Source organism: Empidonax traillii, unplaced genomic scaffold (genome assembly GCF_003031625.1).
Source record: "Empidonax traillii isolate 1590-97213 ecotype Southwest subspecies unplaced genomic scaffold, ASM303162v1 scaffold230:size732421, whole genome shotgun sequence".
NCBI lineage: Eukaryota > Metazoa > Chordata > Aves > Passeriformes > Tyrannidae > Empidonax > Empidonax traillii.
In genome coordinates this window covers 555,189-582,268 of record NW_020955423.1, presented here as the reverse complement: position 1 = coordinate 582,268, position 27,080 = coordinate 555,189, and the positions used below count along the sequence as shown (strand labels likewise).

The window sequence follows — 27,080 nt, the reverse complement described above, 5'->3', positions numbered from 1 at the left end:
ATTGTAGCCCTTAAGAGTCTGCTTGTACTAACTTTTAATTGAATCCCTTGCAGTTGTAATTCCCTCATCCTTTCCCTGTTGCCTGCTCTTCTGTCAGTCAGATGTGGCCCGTTTGCTACTGCTCATGAGATAACAGGGTACCAAACCATGGCAGGGTTAGCCCAAAATTCATCCTTGGATCAGCCCAGGTTCCACTGGAACCTGCAGGCTGCTGGAAAAGCCTCAAGGATGTTTGGGCTGACCAGAAATAGGTTTGGCTGCTGAAGGAAATGAGTGACGTGGGGAAAGATGGACGTAGCATGAAGAGTCTGGCAGGAGGAAGAGACATCAAAAGAGAAGGAACAGTGAGGAAATCTGAGTTTTCCTGTTCTTTATTAATGTGTATATTGCTGACTTTCTGACTGAGGTGTTGGGGCATTTGCTGGGGGTAGAGGAGGAGAAGTTCCATTCTCCTGAGTGTCTCATAATTTCTGTAAGACTCAAGAAGGTCTTGCTTTTCCCTTTATGAAAGGGGAACTTTGGTGATTTTTTTTTTTTTAAATCATTTAGGGTTTTAGGTTATAGCAAAACGTTCTCGTGCCCAGCTCTAACTGGTGTGGGAGAGGATGATTCTGTACAGGAACTCATGACTGCAGTGTCTGTCATCATGACCTCCCTCCCAGTGCCCCAGTGTTTTTGGGGTTTGGTGACCTTTAATGGAGTGTTTTCTGAAAGGTGTGATGCCATTTTCACACACACTGTTGAGAATAGTCGAGGGAAAGTCAGAGAGGGACAGAGTGTTGAGAAAACACTGACATCTCCCTCGCTCTTGAGCGAGATTTTCTGAGCTCAGACCGTCACTTGAAACTCCTGGAGCCCACAGGAGAATGAGTTCATTGGTCTGTGGTCAGATGAACTGGATAGTGGGTGGAGAAAGGCACTGCCAGGCCGTGGTGGTTCCTCTGCCACTGGGGAACTGATGACTGTCAGCAGCCCCAATTCGCTGGGCGTGTTGCTCCGGAAAGCCAGATTTGTGCGGGGAGACCCGTGGGGCTCTGCACACCTCGGGGCAGGGGAGCAGCCGGTGTCGGTGTGAGCTGGGGGTGGCTAACCCTGTCCTTTTTCTCCTCCCTGCAGTACTGCCAGTAACTCCAACCGCAGCACTCCCGCCTGCTCCCCGATCCTGCGCAAACGCTCCCGCTCCCCGACGCCGCAGGACGCCCCGGGAGACGCCATGGTGGAGAAGGGCTCCGACCACTCCTCGGACAAGTCCCCTTCCACGCCCGAGCAGGGTGTCCAGCGGAGCTGCTCCTCCCAGTCAGGCCGCAGTGGGGCCAAGAACTCCAAGGTGAGCAGCGAGCAAGCGGCGCTGGCCGAGGTGGGCACGTGTTCCCGGTGCTGAACCGCCTGGGGCAGGACACTGGCTTTGTCCCTGTGCCTCCTGTTCCTCTGGATAACTCTCCTCCTTCTCCCCCCCATCGTATTTCTGGAAGTTCTCCTAACTAGGGTCATGTTTTCCTAACCATGGTCAAGTTTTCCTAACCAGGGTCGAGTCCCTCCTCACTGTGGTCAAACTTCAGCACAGCTCCATCATCCTGAGTCCAGGAGCTGCTGGTGGCTTGTACTGCAGCTCCTTAACAGCTTGTAGAGACTCCCTGTCCATAGTCAGAGCCCTGTTTCTTGGGAAGGCTCTGTGGTTTTGAGAAAGACCTTGAAAATCGGCTGTTGCAATTGCTTTTCGTCATCTGGATCGTTGAGTGCCACGTTAAAAATAAAGGTTCCCCTGTGCAGCCTGTGAAGGGCCTGTGCATCTCTCAGTCCTGCCTAAGCCCTCTGAGATGAGGCTCAAGTTGCACAGAATCAGTTTTCCAATCCTCTGCCTGTTCCTTCTGCTCAGGGCAATGTTATGACTGGCTTGGCCAGGGTAGGTGGTGTTTTCCCTAGAAAGGTTTCGTGTCCTTGGACCGTGTTAGAAGCAGCCTTGTCTTTGCTGTGCTGAGGGAGGGGCTCTCAGGTTTGGCATCTCTGGGTTTTTCTGTGAGCTGGTGAAATGCACCTTTGATTGTAACCCTGACATCAGGGATGTGTTGTAAGTTATCTGTCAGGAGCACTTGTGTTTTTTCCAGATATCTGAAGTGAAATATTTCAGCCTGAACAACTTCACAGTGTCACAGGCATAACTCTGGTGGCTTGTACAGAATGAGCTGTTAGATCTCTGCCTGATCTGTTGCTGGACTGTATCACACACAAGAAATCTTCATCCACTGCCCTTTGTGGGTGCTCTCAGCAGAGGAACAGCGTTCAGTGGCCCACATTCCTCGGGCTGAGCTCATCTCTCCCCGCTGAGGGGGAGGGTTGTGTGAGTTCAAAAGAGGGGGGAGAAGGGTTTTTCAAGCTGAACCATTTGAGCTGTGAGGTTGCCCTTGAGGTCAGCCTGGCTTCCTGTGCACTCAGTGACCTACAAACACCGTCCCAGGGCGGCAGGGCTGGATGACACCCCGTGCACTGTGTTCCCAAAAGCAAGCCATGGGATGGGAGGGGAGGCAGGCAGGATGCAGGACATGCTGTGTTTATGGCCACACTGGGGGATGCTCTCAGAGGAATGGTGTCCTTGCTAAGGGGGAATTGCAGACACGAGTTGCATTGCCCTGGCCCACAAAGTGCTGTGAATTAAGGGCATGGGAGCGAGACTTTTACCCAAACAGTGACTGCTAAAGCTGACCTTTAATTCACGTTGCTTTCCACGAGAGAAGGGGGGGTATGATGCTCTCTGTTGGGTTTGTGGGGTTTCCTTCTCTTGATTTGCCAGGTAATTTTTCTTCTTTCCCTAATTTCTCTCTTTTCATTCCTGCATGCTTTCTCTCCGATTAAGTCACACAAGCGCCTCTCCAAAGTAAGCCTTCTTTTTTCTCTCCTGTCCCCCACTGTAGAATTGTCTCATCACTCAGGTACTGAGTGGTGACCCCAGTCACAGGCATTCTCCTGGTGCAGCTGTGAGAATGTCAGCAGAGCCTGTAGCTGGAAGTTGGTTTCACTTCAGTCACCGGCATCTCGTTAATATTTGCTCATGCAGGGTGAGAACTGGCCTGTTCATCACGCTCCCTCAATTACTTCCAACTAATTTTAGCCTTTTAGTTTTGCTTTCTCCCCCTCCCTAGCTGTGAGCTGCTGCCTTTGCCAGGGAGAAGTGCCCTGGATTTGGTAGGTAGAGCAGAACCATAATCCCTTCTCTCCCCTCTCTCCCCTTTCTTCCAGAAAAAAAAAAGAGTTGCTCTCCGTAGCTTCTTCCCTGCTTTTTATGATGAACAGCAGTCTTGTGGCCAGTGGTCTCAGCTTTACTGCCCTTGCACGCTTCCCTGTGTGATGTGAATATTAAAGATCAGTGATTTCAAGTGAACCCAGCCCAAACCTGGTAGAACAGACCTGTCCCAGATGAATTGTGAGAATTCATGGGCTCGCTCTGAAAGGTGACAAGTAGAAGATCCCTCTGTGGGTGCTCTGTTTTGTTTTGTTTTGTTTTTTTTTTTCAGACAGGCTGTCTCGTGCTTGGTACCTGTAGCTTGGATAACTGCAGAGGAGTGGGATTGATGCCTCAGGTGGGGTGTGGGAGAAGTTCTGTGGAGGGTGCAGGTGTGGAGCAGCAGAAGGGATTGCTGGGGAGCAGAGGTGTGTGGGTCAGGGCAGGCCATGGCCAGGCTGTGAAGAGGTTTGTTGGGAGTGGGAATAACAGTGGTGGAGAGCAATGTACGTGTAAATTGTCTGTGACGTGCTTGCAGCCAGCCCCTTGCTTTTTGGGAGGACAAGACCCACCCACTGGGAGGCAATGAGAGAAACAAGAGGGCAGGTTGGTCCCAGTGTGAGGAGGATGATGCTCAGAGGGAAGGGGATCGTGGGCATGACCCCCAGCAGCCTGTCAGAGCCTCCTGCCCTCCTCTCACACACACACAGAGAATATTCTGAGCTGGAAGGGACCCACAGGGATCATCAAGCCCAACTCTCTGTGCAACCTAACACGGTGTCCAGGCTGGATCTGTGTTCTCTGCTCTTTCTTTGGCACAAATGAGGAATTTCAGACTTAACAAACCCCCTGATCCTCCCCACTTAGATGATGGTGGTTGTTCAGGACAGGGAGGGGTCAGGAGCAGAGAAGGACAAAGATTTAAAACTCTCCTTCCTCAGCCTCCTCTCCTCCCCCCACGCATCTCCTGCAGGAGGAATCGATTTTCCAACCTGTCTGGCTAATGAAATGGAACAGCTTGAGCCCATGAGTTTGATGCTGTGTTTATACAGTTGCTGACAGATCTGCTTGAGTCCCTTGCCCTCTTTTGTCTGTGTGTTCTGTCGTGCTGCAGCGTTGCCATCAGAGGGAGCGCTTCACCAGGAGTTTTTAAGCACTGGATTCCATCCTGAGGCGATCCCTTCTGGACCTGCTTTTCCTCTCTGTCCCCCAGTGTGCCATGGACCAAGCCACCCCTAGGTCTGTGTCAGCCTCAGGCTTTTAATGGCAGCTTTCCAAACTCAGGAAAAAAACCCACCTTTTTTTGCTAGTGGCCAACAACAAAATATGTATTTTTAACTCTCTTGCTCTTGCCCAAGGATAAAAGGGATTTCCTCTCCACTGCAAATCCTTCAGGTTGTTCCCAGTGCCCATAGCTAATGAAGAATGCTGAGGGTTAATATCAGGTTAGGGGAAAACATGGATTTTGGTGTGGGCCCTGGGGATGGTAGAGCAGTTTAGGTCAGAAGGGATCTCGGAAGGTCTCAAAGCAGGGCTGATGTGGGAAGATGAGCTCAGTCTAAAGTCTTGGCCAGCCACTTTTTGCAGACCTCCAGGACTGGAGATCCCCCAGCCCTGCTCCAGTGCTTAACCACTCTTGTGAACAGGCTTTTTCCTTCTATCCAAGTAGAATTTCCCTTTTCTGCAGCTTATGATGTGCACCCTGTCCTATCTGTGATGATGAGAAGAGTTTGGCTGTGTCTTCTCATTCACCCTCCCACTGGGTGGTATATTTCCCCCCTTAGGTTGTAGCTCATGAAATCCTGGTCATTTTGGGCTGGGGTGAAGGTTTGGGGAATGAATTTAAATCAATTTCTTGGATTATTGGGTATTGAGAGGTGGATAGCAGAGATTCTGGAAGTGCACAGATCAGGAGAAAGGGCTCTGGAATATATTCCAAGCTCTGCCCTCACCCTGGTTCTGTGCCTTTGTCCCCAGCAAAAGGGATTTAGGGATGCTCCTGGAGCCCTGTGGCATGTCATTCCCTTGGCACAAGCTTTCTGTTCCCCTGGAAGCACCAGTGTGGAGGAGTGAGCTGTGATCCTGCTCCCAGTGATGCTGGAAGGTGGGGGAGCTTCCTCTGGATCAAGCTCTCAGGGTGAACTTGGTCTGTTGTGACCCTCTGCTTCCCATCTGCACTGCAAAGCTGTGCTCTTCCATAGCAGCGTATCAAATGTGGGGTGATTAACCCGTGGAGATTTAGAGGCAGCGCTGGATTAATTAAAGGCTTAGGGAAAAATACTCCATTTTTCACGTTGCTCGAGTTCTCCAAAGCTCTTCCTCTGCTCTCTGCTCCTGTAGCATCATCTCTGCAAACCAGTCCCATCTTTTCCATGTCTGTGTGCACCTCCATTCCTCTGTTACTTATTTATTTTCTCTTTTCAGTTCTAATGTTTATGGTTTCTTTTTCCAGTATGACAGACTTAACCTGCTCAAAGTAAGAAACATCTTCTTCCTTTTTCTTTCTTTCCCCCCCTCCATTTTACTGTCTCTTGGTTTTCACAGTTCACATCCCCCTGTATTCTGTCAGTGAGCTTAAAATAAAAGGGTAAATAAAATAGAAGAGAGATTTAAGGACTCGATCTCCCTTCTCTTTGAACTTTTGTAGTCTGTTGGAACATTTGGTGGAGGCAAAAGATGAGGCTTGGATGCCACTGTAATTATGGATTTCAGTATATTTATTGATGCCAGTATAATTTTTGTGTGTGTGTGGAAGAGCTTAAAAAAGGAGAACCTGCAGAGCTCCTCTATGGAAGAGCCCCTTAATTTGGGGAAATTCAGATATGAGGTGGTGGGGGGGGAATAGTTGCTGCAATTAATGCAGCAGAGGGGAGTGAAATCCTGTTGTGCTGTGCTGCCACCACAGCGTGTGCCCCCTGATTTAGAAGGCACAGTGACAGCAGTGCCTCTGCCTTGAGTGTGCCAATTATAGCTTGATTATGAGCTGCTTTTTCCCCAGGAATTTTCTGAGTTACTCCTTTTGCTCATTAAAGGCAGACAGATGGCAAAACAAATCTGCAGGAAAAACCACTCCATCTCAGGCCCCGTGCTCCTGAGGACAAGGTGCTGTGTGCATGCTTTGGGTTAATTACCCTGATGCTTTTTTTAGTGTAGACTGAATTGCATAAGGCCTTTTTCCACGTCCTACTTGCAGGGAGGGATGACTTCAGGCAGGTCCTTTATGAATGGAGGGTATGGCCAAGCATGGAAAAGTGTAGGAAGCAAGAGGAAATTCCTCTGGGTAGCTGATGAGCCGTACCGTGTGTTCAGTCCTGCAGTTCATATCCTTTCCCTGGGATCTGGGGAAGTCCAAAGTCCTCTTTTTAACATCAGACTGTTGTATTTTAGCCTGTGGCATGAGCTGTGTAACAGTGTGTGTGGGGGGGTTGAGATCAGGGTTTTAAAATAGCCATCAGAAATGTTCGTCTCCATGAACGAAATCCACAATCCCAGTAAGGCTGTGTTTGCTGGAGTGGCAGGGAGAAAACTGTGTGTCCTCACAGAAATCTTTGGTCCAATCTGCTCTCATTGCCACTTTGAATGTACTTTTTTCGTGGTAAAACATCCTGTGTGTCCTTGGTCCTCTGTGGGCCCAAGTGCAGGTGGTTTCTGTGTTGCATGAGCTTCACTGGGAGTGAAACTCTCTGTTACAAGGCAGAGAACAGTGTGTTTTCCTTCCCATCCCCAGCTGGGTATAAAGAGTGAAAAATACTCCCAAAAAGGTCGGAAGCAAGGTGGCTTCAAAGAGAGGAGTGCAGGGAAATGTTGCTGCTGTCCTTGTCTGCTATCCTGGGCTCCCTCAAGGAATGGTTGGGAGAGGGGACAGCCCAGCTTTGTGGCTCTGAAACGTGTTCCTGGCAGGACACCCTCAGTGCTCAAAGACTGCAGTGCCCTGAGGTATTTCCACCCAAAAATGGGGGATGCCTGTATGTCCTGTCAGCTCTGCTCGGTGTCATTGGAAAGCCACCCTGGCTGGAGTGGGAGTGGGAAGCTTATTCCTTCCTCTCCCTGGGCAGGTAAATCTCACCTCCAGCTGAAAATTGCTGAGTGGGACTTTCCAAGCTGAGCTCTTTTGTGTGCTCCAGTGTGACATCACGTGGCCTGTCCTCTCAAACCACCTGAAATGCCATGATAAGGACAAAAAAAACCCAAAACCCAAAAAATCACATGTGCAGATGATGCAAAACACTGAAATTCTGAAAAGAAAAAAAAAAATCCCAACCTTTTTTTTTTTCCCCCCCCTTGCTTAGCTTTTGTAGTGATTTCCTTCAGCACTTTCCCTGGCTCTGTGTGTGTGTGTGTGTGTGTGTGTCTCCCTTTTAAAATGCTGTTGAAAAAAAATTTGCCTGGTGGCTTTTGTGAGTAGAACTGTCCCTGCCTCTAGTAGTGCTTTGAGGGTTTAATTTGCACAGGGGCTGTTCAGCAATGCGATTTTTGCCACCCAGCCAGCCAATGTAGAAGAGTGAAGCCCCTAAAGACATGACTGGCAATGGTGATGGTGGTGATGATGAGCTCCTCTGTTGTAGCAGGTGCTGCTGGTCTGCAGAAAAGATGCCAGCCTGTGTGTGTGTGTGTGTGTGTGTGTGCATGTGGACATGCACACCTTAGCCTGAACTGTTTCCTATCATGGAATCATGCTTCTGGATTTGTTCTTTGCTCCTGTGACTGCAAATAACCGTGTTCAGACCACACTGTGGAACCCATTGAAATCTTCTGTTTAATCCCGCTCTCACTCCACTAATTACACAAACCAGATTGGACCTGCTTTCTCTGTCCCTCTTCCTTTTTGATCCTGAGATCTCTGTGCTGACTAATGCTTCTCTTTTATTTTGTCCTTACAGAAAAGCCAGAGTTGGTATAATGTAAGTACTCCAGTTTCTCTTGTCCCTGGGTGGATCTGGGCTGGGGGCCTGGGCTGGGTTGGGGGTGGAAGGTGCAAAGGGGCTTTGCAGTGGCACTGGGGCACTCTGACCCTTTCCAAACGGAGATGGAAATGGCTCAGCACTGGCAAAGGAGGCCTGGCATCCTGAGGGGGAGGATGCCAGAGGTAGAGAGCAAGAGCTTTGTCTTTTCAGCCACTCTCCCGGTGATCCCCACACCCCTGTGCCTCTGGTTTCTCACAGGATGGGTGGTGATGAGGTGACAAACACAGCTGCCAACCCTGCAAGCCCTTTGCATCTCTCAGGGTGCTGTGGGGGCGAGAGAGGAGTTTATTTTCTGGTGACCCCATAGGAACACAAACCATCTTTTGCTTCTGCCTTGACCCTGTTTTGGTGCTGCAAGCACGAGTGTCGTGGTCCAGAGCTGGCACCACACTTTGCAGGGTTGAACCCCTCCCTGGAGTGCTCTAAAGCAACTGCAGCAGCTGTTAATGCTCAGCAACAGTTCCTCCTGCAGCCTGGGACATCAGAAACCTGGGATTGCGGCTGGTCAGATGTGGCAGAGGTGTGAGAGGCAGAGTTAGGTGCTTGTGGGGTAGAACCAGGACAGGAGGAGAAGTGATCTCAGAAGCAGATTAGGCAGTGGCTTCAAGAATAAAATACAAACCATGGTAGGCCAGGCTAGTGGAGAAGTGGCAGATAAAGGACCGTGGATGTAGATGCACCAGCCTGAGCAGGCTGCTGCCAAAAGGTGACCCTGTCACCAAGCTGAAGGTGACTTGTGCTATTACTGCTTCTGCCTGTAGCTGCTGAGCTCCATTCCCTGTGCATGATGCTTTGCTGTGCTCTGCTTCTGTGGGTCTCTTGTGTTTTCATGTCCTCTCTATCTTATCTTTCTGTTCTCTTGTTTTTCCTCCATATATTTTCAGCATGAGAGACAGTACATCCGGAGAGTAAGCACTGGCTGCATTTTTTGTGGTTTTTTTCCCCCCCATTCTCCCATTATTTTCCTTTAGAAAACAAAACAAAAAAGCAAACCCACGTTCTAGTTAGCAGAGACGTTCTGGCCAGATAAAAGCAGCAGTGTGAAAATATGAATGGGCCACAAACCCCAGGAAGCCAGTCAGTCCTACTTGGAATTATTATTACCACTAAAAACTTGCTAATGCACAGTCTCCTTTCTTTACCAGCTCCTTCCAGGCAGGACTTTCTGGCATTTGGACCCTTCTGATTCTTCCATTCCTTTTCCCCTCTGAGAGCAGCTCTAGAAGTGAATCAGTGGAGGCTGCCTCTTCATAAAGCCTTACAGATTCCTGTCCCCGCTTTCCCCCCACTTTCATTTTACATAAATTCCACTGTGCTCAGAGCAAACACCCTCCACATTGTTCCTTGTGCCAGCTCAGCAGCCCTGGGTGCCAGGCACTGTGCAAACAAACCAAAAAATAGTCCTTACCTCAAAGAGTCCTCAAAGATCCCCAGAGCATCACCAGTTTTCTAAGATGGCTTTGGTTCCTGCTGCTTTTAACTGGTCTTTTTGTCCTTGTAGCTCTGCATCCCTCCCTTTTCCCTCTCCTGGATTCCTTTTTCTCTGTTTTTTTTTCCTTAAAATGCCACTTGTTCTCTTGCCTTATGTGTTCTCCTTTCAATCCTACCAGTGCTTTTTTTGGGATTGACATCCCTGCCAGGTCGAGAAGTGGGAGAAAAGGGGTGACCCAGGCTCGTGGATTGGTTTGCAGACCTGCCCTCTCTGGGTCTGGGTGTGCTTTCTGTGCTTGGCTTTCCAGAGGACAAAATGCAAACTGGTCCACATGCACCGTGAGATTGAGAAGAGAACCCCAGTTGGAGAATAAATCTAAATATACTCAACCTTGTGGGGTTTGCTTTGTGTTCATGTCCTCGTGGTGGAAGAGCAGAATGTCCCTGAGGTGTTTGCCATGCCTTTAGTGAGGAATTGTGGACGTGGAGACTCTGCTTTACAAGAATTGTGGTTCTTATGGAACAGAACTCTGTTGGTCAGCAGTGGGTTAGGCTTTGGACTTGTGTGTCTGCATGGTGAATTGCTGGTAATTGATTTTTTTTTTAATTTTATTTTTAAAAGTATTTTTAAATTAATTAAAAAAAATTAGAGTAGACCTCACCCCCAAACATACTCAGTAATTTTGTGTGTTGGAACAGAGATTGTTCTTAAACCCCACTAAAAACTCTCCCAGTAGGTCTGAACAGATCAGTGGGAGCCCAATTGTTCCCCCTTGCCTTTGGGAGAGCAAAGTCTGCCCTGGGGATGGCACAGGAGAGGGAACACAAGGAGTGCACGTGGAGCTCTGCAAACAACAAAAAAAAACACACCCAGGCAAAGGAGGGAGCCCAAGGCTGTGCTTGGGGGAAGCTGCAGTGAAAGCCTGGGCAGCAGGAGTTGGGAGCTGGCTGAGGATCCTGTGGTGCTGCTGCAAAGGGCCTTTGTGGAGAACTCTGGGCAGCCCTGGAGCTTCTGAAGGAAAAACCTCAAGCCATCACAAGACTGAACACCACGAGGAATCAGCCCTGTGCCGTCTCTTCTTCTTGGAGGCCTTGTAGATGGCAGAGTGGAGGGGAAACCGAGCTGTTGAAAAGAGTAAAATGTTCCCTCTGAAGACAAAGAGAAATTGTGCATCGTTTTAGGGAAAAGCATCAGAAACACCTTCCCTGTGAGTGGCAGCCTGAGCCTCACTCAGCAACGGCGACCACATGAACAGGGTTTACTGCAGAAATCTGGGACTGTGAGTAAGCAAGGTGTGGAACAGCCTTTTGCTCTCTAAATCAGCACAATCATCTTTTTAAGTTCCAGTAACCATTTTATCAAACTCACTCTGGAGCAGCATGAACTCGCTGTCTCTCAGGTGGTTTTCATCCTGCCAGGTTTTTCCTTGGCTTTAGGGGTTTGGGATGCCAGCCTGGCTCAGGAGGGTTGTAGAGCCACTAAATTAGAAGCGAACTTCTGGTGCGTGCTGGTGTGACTACAAAATCCATTTTCCACCCCACATGGCCAGTGATTGCTCTGCAGCACCTTCCTCTGTTCTTCATTTGCTTTCAAAAGAAGAAAAAGAACAAAAAAGAAGAAAAATCTGAGCAGCCAGACTAGGTTTGGAAGAAATGCTGTGGGACAGGTGGCCAGTCCTTTGCTGTCAGTGGGGTCAAAACTCTCCCACACAAGCAGGGAATGTATTCTGTTCTTTTCCAGCAGTTTTCCAGAAGCAGTGTAAATCTTCCCTAAAGGCTTAAGAGCAGGTCCATCAGCCATGCAAATTGGATAAGGTTTTCCTTCCCCCTTTCCCCTCTGCCTCCTGCCATCTCTCCTCACCCCTTTTCTGTGACACGTGCTGTGCAGTTCCACACATCTCTCAGTTCTTGTGCATTGTCCAACTTCCCTGTCCTGTCCCACCCCCCAGCAAAATTTGCTTTGGGCCTCCTGGGGAGGGTTTTGTTTGTGTGTAAGGGGGAGATGTCACCACGGGGAGTCACCTGTTCTGCCCTTTTCCCCCCGCCCCTGGCAGTGCCATCCTGTCCCGTCTCTCTCTGTTTGCAGTAGAGTTAATGTTTGCTGCCTCCACCTCCAGGTCAGCTCTTCCCATCACTGGTGTCATCCATCTCTGCACAGGCAGGTGGAGGGGGGTGTAGACAGAGGCATCCTGATGGGTTTTTATTTTGGATGAAACCCCATATGCAGTTTCCAGCAAAGAGGGCCATTCAGTAAAGCAGTGCAGGTGCCTGTAATCCCAATTCTTAGTCCTTCCCAGGCTACAGAATGGTGATTTTTTTGGTTGTTCCCTCACCTTGGGGTGCAGATGGATCTGCTGGTTCCTTTTAACAGGGCTAAATGGGGAGAGCTGTGTGCTGTCTGGGAGCAGCAGTGATTTAGGGGAGCAGCTGAGCAGGCAGAGTGTCTGTCAGCGAGCAAGCTGCAGTCACTGGCCTGGAGTGGAACCTGGCCTCTGCAGAGGAGGCTGGGTTGGTTGCTTGCTTGGTATTTTCCTTTTGGTTCTTTTTGAGCCCTGTGTGCCCACTTTGTTAGGAAGAATGAGGGTTTTTACTTGTTTGTTCACAGCTGAGCATCACTGGTGTCCTGGGGTGAACATTTACCTGTGCATTTCTGTACCTGAGCAGGGAGATGGATACAGGGAGCTCCAGTCTTCCTGGGGCTTGCAGGGAGTTCTTCTGCAAGGAAGCCCTTGCCCTTCATTTCCAGTGTGACCTGGCTAATAAATGAAACCTAGAGCGTCCTGTTCTTTTTCTGGGGCAGAGAGATGCGTGCAGGAGCGGTGCAGCCCTTCGGATTCCTGTCTGTTGGGTCTCCCAGGGCCGATTCCCGATTCCTTAGGCTTGTCTCTCCTTGCTCCCCTCGCTGCTCCCCCAGCACGCTCTGTCCAGCAACTTTCCATGACAGGAAACATCTGCTGGGAGGCAGGGCCGGGGCTGGGTTACTGCAGGGCATTGGCCGCCGGAATTACCCGGCTCCAGTGACTCCAGGCATGTGCGAGTCATTTTGGGATCTTCCCCACCCGCCCCTTCCCTGAGAAACACACACAGACTTGAGCTGTCTTTGAGAGCAGAGGGGGATTGGAGAGCACAGCCCGAGGCAGACTCTGAGGAGGAAGAATCGCTGCTTTTCTGGTTTCAGAGGAGAAAGGGGGAGAAGCTGAAGCGTGAGTTGTTTACCAGCCTGTTGAGCCCTGGAAGCCGCGGAGTTCCAGCTGCTCCGGTGGGGTTGGAGGTGTTTTGGTGGCTGGCTCTGCCTTCCCTGGACATCAGGAGCTGCAGGGCTCCTGCAGGGGATGCCCACGGCAAGGAGCTGCTGAGCCGGGAGCAGGAGAGCACTGGGGTTGCCATCCAGCACCGTTACCCCGATGAGCCACTTGGAAAAGAGTCCTCTGGAGGGCAAGTCCTCTCCGAGATCCTCAGGGGCTGCTGGGGCAGAGGAGCTGAAAGTGAGCAGGAAGGCAGGGGAAGGCACCTAAACTCCTGCCAAGCTGCTGGATCTCTGTCGACTTTGGACATAAACAAGAAGCGGTGGGAGCAGGAACAGGAAAAGCGGAGTCGGAGAACACGGGGAGCTGTGCAAGTGCTGAGGGAACACCATGGATTCCTTGCTGGAGTGTGGGTCTCTCTGGGATCATTTGCTGGATCAAGAGCTGCCATGTCTGCGGTGGGACCTGGAGGGACTTGTCGACTTATCCCGAGGAAATGTGAGCCCTGGATCGGATGGAATCCCAGCTGTGAGTGCCCCTAAACTGAACCGTTTGCCACCCTGACAGAACTGCTGGTGCTGAGCAGAGCATCTGCTGTAGGGCAGGTTTTAGGCAGGCTGGAACATCCCTTAGTGCAGTGCCCCTCCACCTGGAAACTGTGCTGCTGGGTTGGGCTGTGTTAATGCACTGAGCCCAAAGCTCTGAGCTGATTACAATCTCTGTTCCCCACTCCGTTCCCATTCTGACTGCTTGTTCCTGGAAATCTTGGGCTTGGGCTCTTGCTGGAGCCCATCTCTGACCAAGATCTTTTCCAGATGTTCAGGCTAGAAGTTTGGTGAGTAAAATTCACATTTGTGTCATCTGCTGCTTGGCGGGTTTGATTCCAAAGGAAGGTCCTTTCCTTTGTGTCCACAGGACTGGAGCGAGTATTGGAAGTGCTGAGCTCGTGTTGAAATCTACTGTTTATAGTTCATTGAATGGATGTGAGGAAGAGGGAATGCTTCTGAGGGGAGGGGGCTGTCTATGATTTGACAGCCAAAATCAAAATTTCTTTGATTTGACAGCATTTGGCAATTCTGTGAGGCTAATGCTAAATAAATTCACATTCCTCCCATCTCTCTGACTCCTCCACCACCAGTCTGATACAGAAGCTGCCTTTGATTTTTTGGTCCCTTTCTGCTCTGGGAGATTTGTGTTGTGTAGCTGGAAGAGATAGGAGAGGGTTGTTGGGAAGAAATGGGAGGTAGAGGTTGTACCCCAGGAGGCTTCACCTTCCCTACGTTTGTGTAAGGAAGAAGGTGGCAGATTATCTGGGAGATGGGAATTTGCACCTGCCTCTATTTTGGGCAGCTCTGCCTTCAGAAGCTGTTGTGGCTGCTTTGGACAGCTGTCAGCAGGGCAGGGTGTGGAGGAGGTGGTCTGGCACGGACACTGGCATTGTAGTTCAGCAAATCCCAAAGAGGAACCGGCTCCTGCTCTCCCTCCGGCCAACAGCACCGTGTTCTCCGAGCCCTTCCATGAGGCCAGGGCACAAAATAAGTGCATGACACAGTTTGGTCCCTGTGAGAGCCTTTTCTGAGCCCCACAGAAGTGTCCTCATCACACCAGCACGTAGCTGTGTGTGCGCTGAGTGCCACTCGATGGGGAGAGGGATGGGATGAGAGTGGCATTCCTGAGCTGCTGATGACTGGGGTTGCTCAAGTTCCTCTGGCAGGGCTGCAGCTGTACTGAATCACCTACTTGCTGGGGTAGCTGGGCTCAGCTGGGAATTGGCAGTTAACAGGCATTGCAAACAGAGCACATGCCATGCCTTGTGCAGTTTGGGATGGCAGGGAAGGAGATTTCTCCTGCAGCCACAGCTTCCTGGCTGCAGGCATGGGTGCAGCCCTTCTACCCTGTACTTGCTCTTCCAAGTCAGGTTCTCCTCATCTTCTCACTTAATGCACTAAATCCCAAACCCTCCCATCTCTGTTGGCTGTGATGGGAGCCGGCCTCATGCTTTGTGAGTGCATCCGACCCCTCCTTCTCCTTCCCGAGGTGTTCCTGTTTTCCCTCTCCATGGCTCCGTTCTCGTGCCTGCCCCTCTCTTTACCAGGCCCTCTGTTATTTGCAGGTGTTGAGTCCAACGTACAAACAACGGAATGAGGATTTCAGGAAGCTCTTCAAGCAGCTCCCAGACACGGAGCGTCTCATCGTGGGTAAGTCAGTCCAGCCCCTCAGGGCTGTGCTCTGTCCTGCTGGGGGGCAAATCCAGCATGTGTGCATCCAGATCTTCTTTCTCCAAAGAGGTTGCCATCAAGGAACAAGCCCCTTGTGTGTGTTGTGCTCAGACAGAGCCTCTCCTCACCGTTCCTGACAGGTTCCACTCGTTTTCCTTCAGGGAGAGCAGCACTGATTTGTGATCAGTTCCCTCATGATTTGAGGAGCATGTTTTCCTCCCCGGTGTTCCCCAAACACTGACAGGGTGTTTGTGCTCTTCTAATACTCAAAAAGAGTCTTAGAGGGTTTTTTGTGGCCTCATGGGGTGGGGGTTGCAGGTCCTGATGTGAACGGCACAGAGCTTCCCTGTTTCCTCACTTCCCGATGCTCCCTGCTCACACATGGCTACCCTTCCCATACCCACTGAGGCTTGGGCCTCACAGCTGATTAGGGGCTGCCCAGTGCAAGAATTGTTCTTCTCTCTTGTGTAACTGTTGATCTCAGGCTGTGTCTCCCACTGCTGAACGAGGCACGTCGGAGCAGAGGGGTGGGAATTGTTGAGGATGCTCGAGCTGGGAGAGAAGTGAACAATGACACTAGAAGGCAAAATGGAGTGGACAGATTAAATCTGGCAGTCGTACATAGGATGCTACAGAGGGGCCAGCTGATAAGGCAGGATCATCAGTCAGTGAGAGAGACTCTGTGTGACGTGCCCTGGGGAGGAAACATAACCCAGTGGCCAGAGCAGCAGCTGGGGCTCGGCTGGGTTGTGTGGAGCAGCTTCTCTCCCTGCTGCCGCTCACCCTCACCTTCAGGCTGTTCTGCTGTCTGGTTTTTGCTGCTCCTAAACCCTCTGCTGTCCACCCACAGATTACTCATGTGCTCTCCAACGAGACATCCTCCTGCAGGGCCGCCTCTACCTCTCGGAAAACTGGATCTGCTTCTACAGCAACATCTTCCGCTGGGAGACACTGGTGAGGCTGTCAGGCTGTGTGCCAGTGTGCTTGGTGTCAGCAGGTTTGCTGGCACTGCTCTGGAAGCGCTTCTTTTCGTTGTCTTTCTCATCATGTCGTGCTCTTTCCTTCCTGGGTGGCTCTGCCCACAGCTGACCGTTCGCTTGAAGGACATCTGCTCCATGACCAAGGAGAAGACGGCACGGCTCATTCCCAATGCCATCCAAGTTTGCACTGACACTGAAAAGGTACAGCCTTGAAGCTCCCACTTCTGATGGCTCTCGGGGGGCAGGGGAATTCGGTGTGGTGTGGGATTTTTCTAAACTGACTGGTCGTGCTCCCTGTTCCAGACCTGCTGTCTGGAACACACGGAGCTGGGATGGGGGTGTGGGGCCAGGTGAAACATCCAGCGTGGTTTGCTCAGTCCTTCCATGAACTGCAGCTGGAAAGGGATCCAAACCAGTCTGTGTCTTCATATTCCCTTTTTTGGGCCTTTTCTGAACTGACTTTTCTCCCCATCTCTTCCCTTTCAGCACTTTTTTACCTCCTTTGGGGCTCGAGACAGGACGTACATGATGATGTTCAGACTCTGGCAGAACGCTCTGCTTGACAAGGTACTGAAGCCATCACCTCCCTGTTGGGTGGGATGGAAGGGAGGGGATGGATGTAACCTGACTGCTGTATGTGCCTCAAAGGACATTGGGACAGCAGGCACCTATTTTTAGGCAGGACATGTTCGTAACTGCGGGTGCAATCCCTTCTTTTTGCATGGAATTCTGTGCACACCCTGTAGGTGCCACTCTGCCTTTGCTGGGGAGTGGAAACATTTGGGTCTCAGCAGGGAATTTTTTTTGAAGCAGCCCAGAAGAAAGCAGTTCAAAAGGCAAGAGGAACAGCTGAGTGTGCAGGCAGAGTTCTGTGCTTCAGAAGTGTGTGGAGTTCAAGACAGGGCAGAAAAAAAGTGTTCAGGGCATCCCAAATCCCAAGGAGAGCAGTGATGGGTGCAGGGTGCACTCAGGGCTGTTTTAAAATAAAGCAGGGATGTGCTCCTGCTGTGCCAGAGGCTCCATGTATCCCGTATTTGATCCAAATACCTGCCCCACAGTCTGGTGAGTATTTCTGGTCTCCCTCCTCAGCCTCAGGAACTGATATTCCAGTGCTTCCAGCATTTCAGGATGTCCTGGCCTGGAGTTCAGGCCTTACTAGGGAGGCTCAAGTCATCCAGCCCCTGGAATACCCTGTCCCGAAAATGGGGGGAGTATTTGGGATGCACGAGGATCGCTTTGCATTGGGCAGCTTGTGCTGGGCCATGTGCTGTCATTTGAGGAGCCTCTGGAAGCTCCTGACAAAGTTCAGTGCCCTTGGTTTCAAGGTCAGAGCAAATGGGAACTGAGAGGTGGAGTGATAAGGACAGAAAAGACTTTCAGAGCTCTTTTTCCAAAGAACCTGGTCCAGTTTTCCTGATAAAACATGCCAATTAGAGTGTGTGTGGGGAGAAGGTGAAACAGTCAGACATTTTTCTGGATAAAAGTTTCTCATTAGAGTGTTTTTTTTTTTTTTCCATGCTTTTGATTGCTACTTTTGGGAGCTGGATTAAAAAATTCCTGCCTTATCCCGTGCAGTTACTATGGGAAGAAATTCAAACCAGCAACTCAGAAAAAGTTCACTGGATTTGTTTTCCCTCATTACCAAGAAATCTTTGTCCTTGGTCATAAGTTTCTCCTGGGTAAAAATCCAGCCCTTTTTATCCTTCAGCCACATATTTAAATCACAAGTTGTGGCCCATTTTTGAGAACCTCAGATCACAGTCATATGGTGATCAACTGACCTGCATCTCTAAAAAAAAAAGGGCTTTTATCAACACTCTGGATAATTTATTTTCTCTTTTTATCTCAAGTGTATACTTTTCACAGCAGTGTCTGGTGATACAGACTCTTTTTGATTTCAGACTGCAACAGGAAGTGTTTTTCTTTGTTGCTGCTTTAAATCGTTTTCCCTGCAGCTGGGATTCTTCAAGCAGCTTTAATTTAAGCAAACTTGAAGGGGAAAATAACCTTGTAAGGTTATTTTCCTTGTAAGTTCCCCCTGCTGGGGCTTGGTAAAGTAGCAGATATTAAATGGAAGCAGAGCAGAAGAGGCAGGAGGGAAATGCAGGTTTGCTGCTGGCATTATTCCATTGTAGAGTGGAAAATCTCATCCCAACCAAATCAGGTTTTAGGGCAGAACCTGGGCTGATGGTGAAGGCGTTTTTGGTGAAAAGAGCCTCTTGATGGGGGCAGTCTCTAAGCCATCTTGGCCTAACAAAATAAATTCCATAAAATGGCATTTCACAGAGGTGAGTGCAGCATAAGGCTCTCACCTCCCATCAGGTGGGAATCTCTCCCTTCTCCTTCCAGGGCAAGAAATGTACTCCTGACCACGGGAATTCCCAACTTGCATTCTGTTTTAGTGTTCCTGGGTGCAAATGTGTGCTGTTCTCCACTCCCTTTTAGCCTCTGTGTCCAAAGGAGCTCTGGCACTTTGTCCACCAGTGCTATGGGAACGAGCTGGGCTTGACCAGTGATGATGAAGACTATGTGCCTCCTGATGATGACTTCAACACAATGGGGTGAGTGAGGAGGAGGAGGAAACTCTGCCTGGGAGGAAGAAAAGGTGGTCCCAGGAGAGCAGGACATACTACAGACCTCAGAGAGCTGCTTGCCCCTGGTGAGAGGTTCTGGGATGTGGCCAGATGTTGGCCCTTAAATGTGTAATGCCTAAAACACTGAAAGCCTGCCATTTCCTCGTGGAAGTTGGTAGGGATTGAAATGCCAGCTGGGCAATTGTGTAAATGCCAGAGCATCCCAGTCACGAGGTTACACGGTCAGAAAGTGGTCTGTGTATAAACACTGAAAAGTCTGGGCTTCACTGAGCCACTTCTGCTTCTTGGCCACGCTGGAAACTTCACAGAACTGTTCTCACTTGCTCTGTGTGTCCAGCTGTAGCTGTGCTGAGAGGGGTAAATATAAAAACCTGTGTTCTCTGTGGCGTCTCAGCTACTGTGAGGAAATCCCCGTGGAGGAGAACGAGGTCAACGACAGCTCCTCCAAGAGCAGCATGGAGGCCAAGCCAGAAGCCAGCCCTCAGCTGCCAAAGAAATCTGTCACTGCCAGCACTCTGACATCCACGGGGAGCAGTGAAGCTCCAGCCTCGGTGAGTGTCCTCCCTGCCCTGGGAGTGGGAATCCTCCAGCCTGGGGTCCCTTGGTTCTGTGAGGTAAATGCTCTGCTCTTCCACTGACTTCAGGTCTTGGCGTGGCCAAAAAAAAGTGAGCTAAGAGTGCCTGTCCTAATAGCCTGGGGCCAAGTGCATTCTCCTTTCCATGCCCTCGAATTGAAAGAAATGGAGTATGAGAGATAAAACAGTTATCATTTCTTTGCTGCCTTCAGTTATTCCCCTGGAAACAGTGTGTGCCCTCGTGGTGTTACGGCACAGCAGACCTTGTTCAGTTATGACCTCAGGTTTTTCAGCTTGTTTGAGAGCAAAACTAGTATTGTTTGTGTCTGGATGAAAAAGGCTTGTGGTGTCCAAAGCTTGAACGTTGACTCTTTGACAGGAGGTGATCCAATATATCCACGTGTTTTACAAACACCACGCAGCGACCTTCCTCCTCTCTTTATTATTTAACTTTCAGACATGTCAAGGCTGATATTCCAAATATCCAGAGGTAGACAGTTGGTTCCCAAATAGGAAGTTTTCAGAAATAAGCCCCAGTTCCCAGGTGCTGACCCTGCCCTCGCTGTGCTCTGTGCTTGCTGCAGTTCGATGGAGTTCTGCCAGAAGAGGAGGAGGCAGTGGCAGAGAGCCCTGTGGAAAAAGACCTCGGCATTGCAAATATCATGGGAGAGAAGATGGACATCATTGGCCCTGTGAACTCCCCTTCCCTGGACTTCAATGACAACGAAGACATTCCCACTGAGCTCAGTGACTCCTCAGAGACCCACGATGAAGGTGTGTGTGGGGAAGGGCCATTCCCTCGGTGTGTTTTACACCCTTTCTGGTGAGGGGCTGGAGTGGCAAATACTGGATTCCTTTTCTGGAGTTCAGAAGATGCAAAGGATTCCCACTGTGGGCTTGCAGAAAGTGGATATGTGGGGTATTTGGGAGGATATCCCTAAAATAAGCTGTGGAGGTGATTACCCCTTCTGATATTCCAACTATTGTCCTGGGACAACACAGCCCCCATGGCCCTGGGGGACAGATATGTCAAGGCTAACTATTCAAAGGTAGAAAACTGGTTCACAAGGGTAAAGTTTTGAGAACTGAGGGCCTGTCTCCCCACAGGGGAAGTCCAAGCCTTTTATGAGGACCTGAATGGCCGCCAGTACGTGAACGAGGTGTTCAACTTCAGCGTGGACAAGCTCTACGACCTGCTCTTCACAGACTCCCAGTTCCAGAGGGACTTCATGGAGCAGCGCCGCTTCTCTGGTGAGCCTGAGGTCCCTGCTGAGGCACAGGGTCTGTGCAGAAGGGAAATCTCTGCCTTGGAGGTGGATCTTTGCCTGCTGGAGGGACTGGGTCACATTCCGAGCTGATTTTTGCAGTCTCTGCTGTCAGTAATCAAAAGCAGGCAGAACAAGCCTTGCTTGCCCACCTTGTTTCATTTTCTAGCAGCAAAATTCGTGGAAGAAGCAGACCCTCTTATTTTTTAGCATCAACTAAGGCCTGATCTCATGTTCAGGGCTTAGCAGTGTGAGGAGAAAGCTCTTCTGGCTCCACACCAGACATTGCACTTGATAGTGCAAAGAGTGTCCCTTGGCATGTTGTGGTTCTCCCTTTCCCTGCACTTCCAAGAGGGGAAAATATTCCCATTTAGCTCAGGAACCCTTTCTTTCACACACAGTTGAGGTCTAGTACCTCTGCAAGGGCAAGGAATTACTGTCCCCAGCTGGTTATGCTTTCCCCTAGAGAATGACCAGAGATCCCTCTCTGATAACTGTAACGTTGTTTTGTCCCCTCAGATATTATCTTTAATCCCTGGAAGAAGGAAGAAAATGGCAATCAGACCAGAGTGATCCTGTATACCATCACCCTCACCAACCCTCTGGCCCCCAAAACTGCCACTGTCACAGAGACACAGGTATGTGAGGGGGGAGCAGGGCTGTGGTGCTGCCAGCCCAGCAGATGTTATTCATGAGCAGGGCACAAAGAAAGGCAGGTACTCTCTGGCCAGTCCTCCTCACAGCTCTGCAGGGAGGTGTTTTTATTACGGGGAGGACAATGAGATATATTTAAGAAGATAAAAAAGGGAAGGACCTGCAGTGAATGCACTGGGAGGAGCCAGGCTGGCTGTATCCAACAGGAGCTGCAGCTGGAGAGGGAGGAAAAGCCTCTTTCCCTGTCCAAAAATATGTTCAAGTGGCCAAAGGTAAATACTGAGAGTTAGGTTTGGTATTAGGGAGTACTAAGAGGGAGCCTGGAAGGGATGTCTGAAGGGATTTCAGGGAGAGGAGAATCTCAGCAGCAAGGTGTGACTGGGGAGGATGGGATGAAATGTGCTGTTCAGAAGCCAAGACTGTGCAGGGAAGGGAAAGGGGACAGCAAAGTGACAGACAAAGGGAGCAGCACGTTTTCAGACAAAGACATGGCCTATTTCGTGCTGAGTTTGGGGTCACCCAGCAAGGCACACCTTGCTGTGCCCTTGCTGCAGAGGTAAGTGGAAATGGTCTGTAAATTTTTGTACAGGGATCTGCAATTAACTGTGACCCCTTTGTGAGGTTTGTTCTGGAGCAAAGAAGGAAGCAGATCAGAAGCACTTAAAAAGAAGTAATTAACACGTTTTTGTGGTGTTTGGAATCACAGAATTGATTTATGCTAGAGAGGCCTCTGCTCAAAGCAGGGCCATGACTGGCTTTGGCTCAGGTTGGTCCCTGACAAGCCAGGCGTTAGAACAGAGGCCATACTTGCAAAGGGCCCAAAGAACATCTCCTCATCTCTGCTACAAAATACTGGAGCTTGAGCTGCTGGAACTTAAAGCCCTTTTGAAATACACCCTTGGGGAACATCTGGGTGAAACCCTTGGTTTCCTGGAGAAGCAGAGCCGGGGCAGGGGCGTAGGTGTTCGTGGTGGAGCTGTTTTGTGCAGGTGCCGCCCGTCAGAGCTGTGTTCTAACCATGCTCACAGTTGCCCTGCACGCTGTCTTTTGTGCAGACAATGTACAAAGCCAGCCAGGAGAGCGAGTGCTATGTCATAGATGCAGAGGTGCTAACCCACGACGTCCCCTACCACGATTACTTCTACACCATCAACCGCTACACGTTGACTCGTGTTGCCAGAAACAAAAGCCGACTCAGGTACGCTTTTTTGGGGGGATTGAAGAGCTTTTCTGGTGACCAGAAAGTCACCTTGGGGTGGGAGTTGTGCTGTTTGGTGTGTTAGAAGGGGTTGGGGGGGTGACTCTTAGCCTTATTTCTTTGTCCTGTTGCTGGAACACTCCTGTCAGGAAGAGTAAGGGCAGGAAAGTGCTAGGCATCAAACAAACATCAGACCCGATGCAGAGGAGTCACAGCTGGGTCAGGGAGAGGATTTATAGACTTCTCTTGCCCTTTCTTGGAAGCAGGGCCTGTTGTCACATGCAGCCATTGCCTGTGATAAGCAACAGGACATAATTCCAGGGATTGTGCCTGTGAGATGCACTTGGGGGGAGAAGCAGAGGAATTTGGTATCAGGCACAGCTATGAGGCTTTTCTGTGACTTTTTAAGTCTGCCAGTGACAGAGGGTGTGGGTTGATACTTCAAAACAGGGAGGATGACCATCCTTTCTTTCTTCTCCCAGGGTTTCCACGGAGTTACGTTACAGGAAACAGCCTTGGGGGCTGGTGAAATCCTTCATTGAGAAGAATTTTTGGAGTGGCCTGGAGGATTATTTCCGTCACTTGGGTAAGAGTGGGGCAGTGACTGTGGTGGTGACACGCAGGCAGTGGCACCTGCCGTGGTTGTGGAGCAGGATAACACATGTGTGCTCCCGAAATGCCAAGCAGCGGAAAGAGTTCTGGGAAATTTATTCCCAGGTGGAGAACACTGGACTTAGAAGGGGAAAAAAACCTTCTAGCAGTGCTGCAAAAAGCACTGAGCCTCAGAAAGACAGGCCTTCTGTTGTCTTGGAGGCTTTTTATCTTTGCCAGCCTCCCCCCTGGCCCTGGGGGGAGAGAGTTTATCTCTCCTCATCTCAGAGAGAGAGACTGTAACTCTCCTCTTGGAATGCAAGAGGATAAAACATTCCAAATGATCCAGGAGAAAGGTTTCTTCTTAGGCAGGAAAGGCTTCCTAAGCGAAACAAGCCCTAATCTCCTAATTACAAATCTTCCAGAAGGATATCTACACTTACAGTGGTTTAGGAATGGCATGGCAGCCTGGGGATCCCACCTTGGAGTGGCTCATAAAAGGGGCTGGGATTAACCAGGGCATCAAGTCCTGCTCCCTGTGGGGCAGCCTGGGGTCAGAGGCTGGCAGAAGGTGGAAGGGGCGTTGCCTGAGAGGCCTTCAATCTCCCTCCCTACAAAACCAACCCCTTTGTGCCCCTGCAGAGAGCGAGCTGGCCAAGACAGAGAGCACCTACCTGGCCGAGGTGCACCGACAATCCCCCAAGGAGAAGGCGAGCAAGCAGCCCGCCGTGCGCCGCAGGAAGCGCGCCCACGGCCACCTGCGGGTGCCGCACCTGGAGGAGGTGCTGAGCCCCGTCACCACCCCCACCGACGAGGAGGTGGCTCATCGCATCAAGCACGTGGCAGGTGAGGGGGTGGAGGCACCTCTGCTTGTCCTGTTTTGGTGAGAAGAGGAGCTGGGGGGGGAGTGGGGTTGATTGCAGAGGCTGGGGAAGGGATGGAGCGCAGGTCCTGGGAGGAGCAGCTGAGGGAGCTCATCCTGGAGAGGAGGAGGCTCAGGGGAGATCTCATCGCTGTCTACGACTCCCTGACAGGAGGGGGGAGCCAGGTGGGGGTTGGTCTCTTCTCCCAGCAGTAGGACCAGAGGGCACAGCCTTAAACTGCACCAGAGGAGGTTTGGGTTGGACTTCAGGAAGAAGTTCTCTCCAGAGAGAGTGATCAGACATTGGAATGGGCTGCCCAGGGAGGGGGTGAAGTCACCAGCCCTGGAGGTGTCTAAGAACAGACTGGATGTGGCATCAGTGCTGTGCTCTGGGTGACACAGTGGTGTTGGGTCGCAGCTTGGACTCGATGATCTCAGAGGTCTTTTACAAACTGGTCGATTCTGTGAGAGGGACAGGGGACAGCATTCCCTGTCCTAAATGCATCCATCTCCTCAGGTTCCACTCAGACACGGCACATCCCCGAGGAAAGCCCCAGTGGCTTCCACCTGCAGAGTGTCTCCAAGCTGCTCCTTGTCATCAGTTTTGTGTAAGTGATGGGTTTTTGCTTTCCTTCACAATCAGCCTTAACAACTTTGGTTTGTCTGCATTTCTGGTGTTCTGTGCTCCCTTCTTTCTGCTCAGTTTGACCCTTTTTTTAACCAAACATGGGCTTTGTAGACCTGCATGTTTTGGGGAGTCCTAAATGCAGGTCTAGGACCTGTTTGGGACAGTGATGATTGCAAGGAGAGGGGAGTCGATACCTAAAAGAGAAGAAACACAAAAAGAGAGAGAAAAAAAAAAAAAAAAGAGAGAAAAAGGAGAGTCTTTTTTATTTCAGGGACTCAGTTCAGAGATTTTTTCGCATCTATAAAATGTGGGGTGTTTTTAATTTAAAATAAGTATTTTCATGTATTCTACTCACAAATCAGCTGTTACCAGAAACAAGGACCAGGCAAAGCTCTCTGGAAGCCACTGTCTATCACAACAAGGTTCAGATTCTGTGGGGAAGTTCTGCTCTGGCAAAACCTGTTGGGGTCTGATCCTGGGTGGTGATTTGGATGAGAGTTCACTCTCAAAAAGAAGCTGGACCCTTTAGAGATTAATTCGGCAAAATAAGGATAGAACCATGTGAAACATAAGAGATTGATTTTCCTAGTTCAGCAGCCAGAACTGTGTTTGGTTTGGAGTGCCTTTTCTGCCACACCTTTCCCAGTTGCTAGTCTTGGATTTGGATGTGTGTGCTCCAAGTGAGCTGGGAATGGTCCCCCTTTACCCTGTGGCTCAGTGTAATACCTGAACTCAGGTGTATCTGCTGGTTCTCTGCCTCTTGGGTGAGCTCCCTGTGTTGGTGCTGCAGTGGTTGCTGTGCAGCAGTCCAGACTAAAGGAGCAATCCAGGTACAGGGGGGGTTTTTTTCCTGCCTTGGGCTCAGTCTTTCCTTAAGCTCCAGCCACCTTTCAGTGAGGTGGGAAGAAGCTGGAACTTGTAGACTGAACTTAACAGTTCAAATTGAGCTCCTTCCCGTGTTTCCTTTTCCCAGTGGGGGCACTGACTACAGAAGTTTTGCAGCAGCAACCCAGCCAGTGGCTGGGAAGGTGATGTCAAGTCCTGTCACGATAAGAAAATAGTAGAAAGGTACAAAAAAAAAAGCTTTATGAAAATCTCTCCTGACAGGCTGTGAGCTTCACTTAGGTCAGAGCGCCCTGATGATGATTTCAGAACGCTCCCCTGGCCAGCTGCCATCCTCCTGACTGAGCTGGTGATAGTGGGCCATTCTTCCAGCAGAATAGCTGCTCTGTTCAGGAACAGGCACCAGCCTGGTATTTTGGAATCTATCCCCCAGGAGGAGAGGAAATGCCCGTGGTGTGGTGGTGGTAGATGAGAGGGGCAGTGCAGGGCCTGGCTGTGGTGGTGTTCCCAGTGCCAGCAGCGCTGGGAATGGGGGTTGCTGGCTGTGTGTGTCAGACTTCAGGCTCGTCCCCCAGAGCCACAGCTCAGCTTTGCTGGGTGAATTGCACCAGGAATGCAGGCACAGGGATATCTGTCTGTCCTTCCTGCCTCTCTTCCCACTGTTCTTTTCTCCTCCCCTGGCCCTCTCTCTACCTCCTGCACTGTCTATGAGCCTCCTCCTCTCAGCCCAGTTTCTCCTGTTCTGTGTCAGTCCGTTTCTAACCTGCAGCTGCTCCGTCTTTTCTCTTCCCTGCTCCCATTAGGATCTGTTTCAGGTACTGTCTCTCTCTTTTTTTACCTCTTTACTCTCCCATTTCCCTCTCTTTCTCTGCATTCAGCACATCCACCCATCCAAACCTGTTCTGGCTGATCCCTCATCCCTGTCTTTCTGTCTCTCTGTCCTCCTTGCTCACACATTTCTTCCACGAGGTGCAGTTTTGGGTTCTGACCCACCTGGTCCTTACTCAGATTAAGCTCCCACTCCCATGCAGCGTGGACCTGGGGCCTCAGACACCTTCTCAAAGCCTTGGGCATTTCCCAGGTGTGCCTGGCAGTGTGGGGCTGGGAAGTGCTCCTGCTGAACTGGCTGTTTTTCCCTCTTTCCAGTCTGGTGCTGCTGGTCATTCTCAACATGATGCTGTTCTACAAGCTCTGGATGTTGGAATACACCACACAGACCCTCACGGCATGGCAGGGCTTGAGGCTGCAGGAGAGGTACTGTCATACCTGCCTGGGCTTTGGCTGAGGGAGGGTAGAGGCTCTCCCAGGTTTTATGGTATTTATGATATTTATGGTATCAGCTCCCCCATCCTGGCCAGTGTCAGAGGCTCTAGAGGACCTTGTTGTAGGTGGCATTTCCAGTGGTGACCTTGATGTCCCATGCCTGTTAATAATGATGCCCAGTGATGTTCTGGATTCCTTCTGGCACTTTTAAGTGATGCTTTTTTTATGTCATGTCCTTAAGTGCCAGGTATCCTGCCTGAATGGTCTCTTGAGGGTTTTTTTTTAGAGGTTGAGAATAATCTGAATCCACTTATCTAAGGTGTTTTTGCCCCTTTATGTCCCTTTCTTGCAGTCCCAGTTGTTCCCTTGCTGTGTTGGGTTTGACTCCATCATTCCTAGCCACGTTCTACCATTGTGTTGATTTTTTTTTTGCATGATTTGTCTCAAGGGCTTTCTCATTTCTCTTTATTAGGGAAGAGAATTATTATTTTCCCCAAAACAGCCCTGCTGCTTTCCCATGGATAGATACTTTAGGTGATTATAGATACTTT

At 50.2% G+C, this 27,080-nt stretch overlaps 1 protein-coding gene across 11 annotated transcripts in view; it reads left to right on the top strand.

Moving 5' to 3' along the window:
• The window catches only part of GRAMD1B (GRAM domain containing 1B), a 74,834-nt gene that overhangs the window by 46,217 nt on the left and 1,537 nt on the right, over positions 1-27,080 (top strand). For 6 of the 11 annotated variants that reach the window (XM_027888090.1, XM_027888093.1, XM_027888086.1 and 3 more), the window contains 17 exons: positions 1,117-1,327; positions 8,098-8,118; positions 14,971-15,055; positions 15,927-16,030; positions 16,162-16,257; positions 16,543-16,623; positions 18,502-18,617; positions 19,045-19,201; positions 19,810-19,999; positions 20,333-20,476; positions 21,010-21,128; positions 22,200-22,342; positions 22,825-22,928; positions 23,576-23,779; positions 24,313-24,403; positions 26,070-26,081; positions 26,413-26,520. In XM_027888090.1, coding sequence (XP_027743891.1) covers positions 1,214-1,327; positions 8,098-8,118; positions 14,971-15,055; positions 15,927-16,030; positions 16,162-16,257; positions 16,543-16,623; positions 18,502-18,617; positions 19,045-19,201; positions 19,810-19,999; positions 20,333-20,476; positions 21,010-21,128; positions 22,200-22,342; positions 22,825-22,928; positions 23,576-23,779; positions 24,313-24,403; positions 26,070-26,081; positions 26,413-26,520 — 1,889 coding nt within the window. In that variant the 5' untranslated portion in view covers positions 1,117-1,213. Of the gene's footprint in view, positions 1-1,116; positions 1,328-8,097; positions 8,119-12,942; positions 13,386-14,970; positions 15,056-15,926; positions 16,031-16,161; positions 16,258-16,542; positions 16,624-18,501; positions 18,618-19,044; positions 19,202-19,809; positions 20,000-20,332; positions 20,477-21,009; positions 21,129-22,199; positions 22,343-22,824; positions 22,929-23,575; positions 23,780-24,312; positions 24,404-26,069; positions 26,082-26,412; positions 26,521-27,080 lie in introns of those variants that run through there. The other 5 variants (XM_027888092.1, XM_027888085.1, XM_027888091.1 and 2 more) reach the window with 3 other exon arrangements.